The sequence below is a fragment of the Octopus bimaculoides genome, chromosome 11, assembly GCF_001194135.2.
Source record: "Octopus bimaculoides isolate UCB-OBI-ISO-001 chromosome 11, ASM119413v2, whole genome shotgun sequence".
Lineage (NCBI taxonomy): Eukaryota > Metazoa > Mollusca > Cephalopoda > Octopoda > Octopodidae > Octopus > Octopus bimaculoides.
Window position 1 is genome coordinate 2603646 of NC_068991.1, and position 4960 is coordinate 2608605.

At 38.7% G+C, this 4960-nt stretch overlaps 1 protein-coding gene across 2 annotated transcripts in view; it reads right to left on the minus strand.

Annotated features, from left to right (window-relative positions):
- LOC106884066 (triokinase/FMN cyclase) overlaps positions 1-4960 on the minus strand; it is a 14053-nt gene that overhangs the window by 6031 nt on the left and 3062 nt on the right. For both annotated transcript variants that reach the window (XM_014935282.2, XM_014935283.2), the window contains exons 4-9: positions 4616-4694; positions 4234-4323; positions 3843-3877; positions 3024-3108; positions 1247-1336; positions 737-856 (exon numbers count right to left, since the gene is read on the minus strand). In XM_014935282.2, coding sequence (XP_014790768.1) covers positions 737-856; positions 1247-1336; positions 3024-3108; positions 3843-3877; positions 4234-4323; positions 4616-4694 — 499 coding nt within the window. The remainder of the gene's footprint in view (positions 1-736; positions 857-1246; positions 1337-3023; positions 3109-3842; positions 3878-4233; positions 4324-4615; positions 4695-4960) is intronic.

Sequence of the window (4960 nt, forward strand, 5' to 3'; positions counted from 1 at the left end):
ACCAACATTGATTTGAAGAATGTACAAGCTGAACACAAACAGTATCGTCCAGTTTAGTCTTGGAGCATCTGTGAGGGACACAGACAGAGAGCCTCCTCCAGATTATGTCAGAAGCAAGTTTATTTCTTCCGTCTACTACAGTACTACTACTGCTACTACTACTACTACTACTACTACTACTACTACTACTACAAAGTACTCTGCCATAAACTCTCCGTTCTACCCATTTCTCTCCAATGTGGTTGTTGTTGCAATAATTGTTTAGCCTCAACTCAGCCCAGACTCATCAGGCCAATGATTGAAGCTATCAGAGCAATGGCTGTCCTCTTTTAATCAGGCATGATTTCTCTTATACTATATTAAGGAATCTTGTCTTTTTTTTATAAAGATAAGATGTCATTTATAAGAGGTTTGGTTGCTATTTCTAGCAGATTTGAGTGACTATGTAGAGGTTTCTTCATCATCCTTTATGATCATGCTGTTGTTTACCCCAGGTCAACTTTAATCCAGAAGAACTTCTGCTCAAAACCAATCCAGCTGTGACTATCCCATTTTTTAATTAAGATATAGCATGTCTAGCAGCACATCACCCAAAGTGACCTTTCATTTTGAAGATGGGAAAAGTAGGGATGATTTGAGGAATATTTAACTACTATTTCTAGCATATTGGTTATGCCTCTCCTTATAATAAAGTGCAAAAACTGAGGTGAAAATAAGACACAGGTCTTTTACTTACCAAGGTATTTCTTGTAGGTTTTGTTGAGGTGGAGAAGGGTTATGGAGACACCCCTCATATTTAGGGATGTAATAAAGGTACCAGAGTAAACACGGCTGACACACAGACCCTTGTTATCTTCTGTGAAACAAATAGGAAAAGAGAAAGTGAAAAGTCTTTTATATGTCTGAGCATGTGTGAGTGTGTTTGGGTGTATATATATATATATATATATATATATATATATATATGTGTGTGTGTATGTATGTGTGTGTTTGTGTGTCTGTGTTTGTCTCCCCACCATCGCTTGACAACTGATGTTGGTGTGTTTACATCCCCATCACTTAGTGGTTCGGCAAAACAGACCGATAGAATAAGTACAAGGCTTACAAAAAATAAGTCCTGGGGTTGATTTGTTCGACTAAAGGCAGTGCTCCAGTATGGCTGCAGCCAAATGACTGAAACAAATAAAAGAACAAAAAAAGAAAAAGGTTGAAAAGCACACAAAACTAGGAATTGATCTAAACTTACCAAGATATGTTATGGTTTCTTTTGCAATTGTATTCAATTCTATAGTTGTAAGGCCCCCTAGGTTATTGATGATACAGGCCACTTCCTCTCCTGAAAGAAACGTTGAGATAACATAATCGAGAAAAACAAAACATATTGAACAATCAACAAATGATAGCAATATGTGTGTGTGTGTGTGTGTGTGTGTGTGAGAGAGAGAGAGAGTGGGTGGGGACAGATAGACAGACAAATAGGCAGACAGGTAGCTAAATAGACAGACAGACAGACAGATAGACAGATATATAGATAAATAGACAGACAGACAGATAGATAGATATATAGATAAATAGACAGACAGGCAGGCAGACAGACAGACAGACAGATAGAGAGATAGATGGATGGATGGATGGATGGATGGATGGATGGAGGGATAGACAAACAAACATGCACACATTTCCCCGTACAATTTACTGGTCATTTCTGTTATGATCATTTGAAATCAGAAATGAATAAATAAATAAACAAATCAGAGTTAATTATCAGAATCAAATATTGGAAACATTGGAAGAAATTATGGATCTGGAATTGTTATTTTTGAGTTGGAGCCAAAAAAAAAAAAAAAAAAAAAAACCTCAAGAATGAAAAACAAAACTTCAACATTAAACTTGTTAGCCAGACATATGGTTGTGTTTCCAATAGTACAACTTTGAAAGAAACTCTCCTGCCAAGATATACAGACACATCATCATCATCATCAACATCATTTGATATCTGTTTTGCATGCTGGCATGGGTTGGATGGTTTCACAGGATTTGGCAAACTATAGGGCTGTGTTGAGCTCCAGTGTCATTTCTGGCATGCTTCCTACACCTGGATGCCTTCCCTATCGTCGACCACTTTACACTGCATACCAGGTGTTTTTTACATAGCACCAGCACTAATGAGGTCACCATGTAATTTGCAAAACAGAAAAGGAACATACGTATTAAACCACACACACACACACACATGTGCATACTCACATATGGTAATAAATGGAAACTGATTTATGCATGTATATATGTTTTGAGTATTTAAAATGATTTCATTTAATGGCTCTGAGGGAGCAAGAGGATGTTGCACAAAAACTCCATCCTGAACGTATTGCTTCTGATAGCAGAAACAGCTACAAGCCAATGAAGCTGATTGTGTGATTCTTGTTCTTTTGTCATTTATTAATAAATATTACACTTTGCATTTGCTGAATACTTTACTCTAAAAGCTTAGACATATCAAATGAATATAAAAATATGTAATAAATTTTTTTTTTTTTTCGTGAAGGTGTATGGCCCAGTGGTTAGAATGTCAGGCTCACAATCATGAGGTAGTGAGTTTGGTTCCTGGATGGGGCTGTGTGTTGTGTTCTTGAGCAAGACTTTTTATTTCACATTGTTCCACTTCATTCAGATGTAGAAATGAGTTGCAACATCACTGGTGCCAAGCTGTATCGGCCCCTTTGCTTTTCCCTTGGACAACATCAGTGGTGTGGAAAGTGGAAGACTAGTATGCATAGGCAACTGCTGGTCTTCCATAAATAACCTTGCCCAGACTTGTGCTTCAGAGGGTAACTTTCTAGGTGCAATCCCATGATCCTTCATGACCAAAGGGGGTCTTTTAATTAACATTTTAAAAAAATATGTGTATATAAATATCTATTATAATATTTAGTGTGTGCAATGTAAATACTTATCCCCTGGGGGGACGCACACAACTCAGCACAGTCCAACACATCACACCCTACCACATACCTGAAACTCACCAGATCCAGCCTGGAATCCATTGCAGTTATCAGGATTAAACATGTGACCCAGCATCACAGCCACAGCATCTTTAGCAGAAGAAAACTGAAATACAGACAGAATTGTAGAAGGAATAACAAGTAAAGAAAGAAAAAAAGATCTCAAGAATACAATTGCAATTTGCTAGAATGTTACCAACAGCATCAAGAAATCTGACCATTCAAAAGTTCATGTGGAACCAGATCTAACAACAATTTCATCTTAAGTGCACATTTTCAAGGCAAGACTATTACTATATATTGATAGCAAAGAGCCTTCTTGGATCTTCAGCTTTGGAAGTAGTCAGGGAGGAAGGGATACACATAAAACAAAAGAGAAGGATACAGTTCTATATTCAAGAGATGAGGAATTATGTACGTTATTTACATTATTTACATTTGACGGATATTTGTCCTCATCTTGTTTGTTGTTGTTGTTATTACTATTATTATTATTATTATTATTATTATTATTATTATTATTCAGGCCCATGGGCATATGGCATAGTGGTTAAGAGAGCGGGGCTACTAACCCCAAGATTCCGAGTTCGATTCCAGGCAGTGACCTGAATGATAATAATAATAACAACAACAACATCGAAAAATAACTTAGGAATGAGAACCCAGGTTCGAAATTTCCCCAAGACACCTGATGAAGGCTGGAGGGTATATCAGCCGAAACGTTGTGTTAACAACAAACAAGATGAGGACAAATATCCGTCAAATGTAAATAATGTAAAAGAGAAGGATTCTAGGAATACAAGAATATGCCTAAGGCAAAACCAAAATAAGATGTCTTACCTTTAGTCTTTTCACACCTGCTTCTCCATGAAGACCTGGGTTAGAAAGATTAGTGGTTGGGGTTACAAGATTGAAAAAAGAGAGAGAGAGAGAGAGAGAGAGAGAGAGAGAGAGAGAGAGAGAGAGATTGGTGGTTTTATGTTGCCTCCTTTCAGGTATTTCTTACAGAAAGACCATCTTGTCGGCTGGATACAGGATAGGTACACAGGTACACCCCACCCCACTCTCTTTAACCAACTCAAGGAAGAAACAAGTCACTGACAATGGGTACCTCTACCATATTTCTGCAGAATGGTTCCTCTCATTTTGGCAGCTCGCATATGCAACAACAACAACAGCAATAATGACAATAACGATAGGAAAAAGACAGGTAACACAGGTTGTTACTTACCCAGACCAAGTTCCATTTCACCTGTCTCCAAAGAGAAGAGAGGGCCAACCCCTGGAACGGTACAACCACTGAGACTAAGGCCAATGGTACCTGCGAATAAGACAGAATAGCAAAACAGTGAAAGGTCAATGGTAGTGAGAGAGACAGTGATGGTGATGGTGATGATGATGGGGTTGGTGGTGGTGAGGGGAGGTAGGGTGGAGCAGTGTCTCTGATAGTGAAGACAAAGTGATGATAGTGTCAGGGTGTAAAATGGATTAGTTGGTGGTAGTGTAGCTGTTGACATGATGTAGTAGTAGTAGCAGTAGTAGTAGTAGTAGTGTTGGTGGTGATAGTAGTAGTAATGGTGGTGGTGGTAGTGATGGTAGTAGCCAGTACTCACAGATGCACTTGAGTACATCCCGACAGACAGTCGTAATCTCAGCCAGACTCCTGCCTTCTTCTGCCATGGCACCAGCAATCTGTGGAATTGTTCAGATAAAGAGAGAGAGAGAGAGAGAGAGAGAGAGAGAAACAAACATGACAGCCTACTCCCCTCTGCACCCTATTCCTATAGACACAATCTACAGTGAAAAAAAAATGGAAAGGCTAGGAAGTGGAGGTGGTCATCATATTACTGTTGTTTTTGCTCTGGTGGTGGTAGTGGTGGTGGTCATGGGCAGATTGGTGTTGGTTTTTATCTCATTCAGCTCAACACTACACTGGATCACTAAGCTGGATCATACTG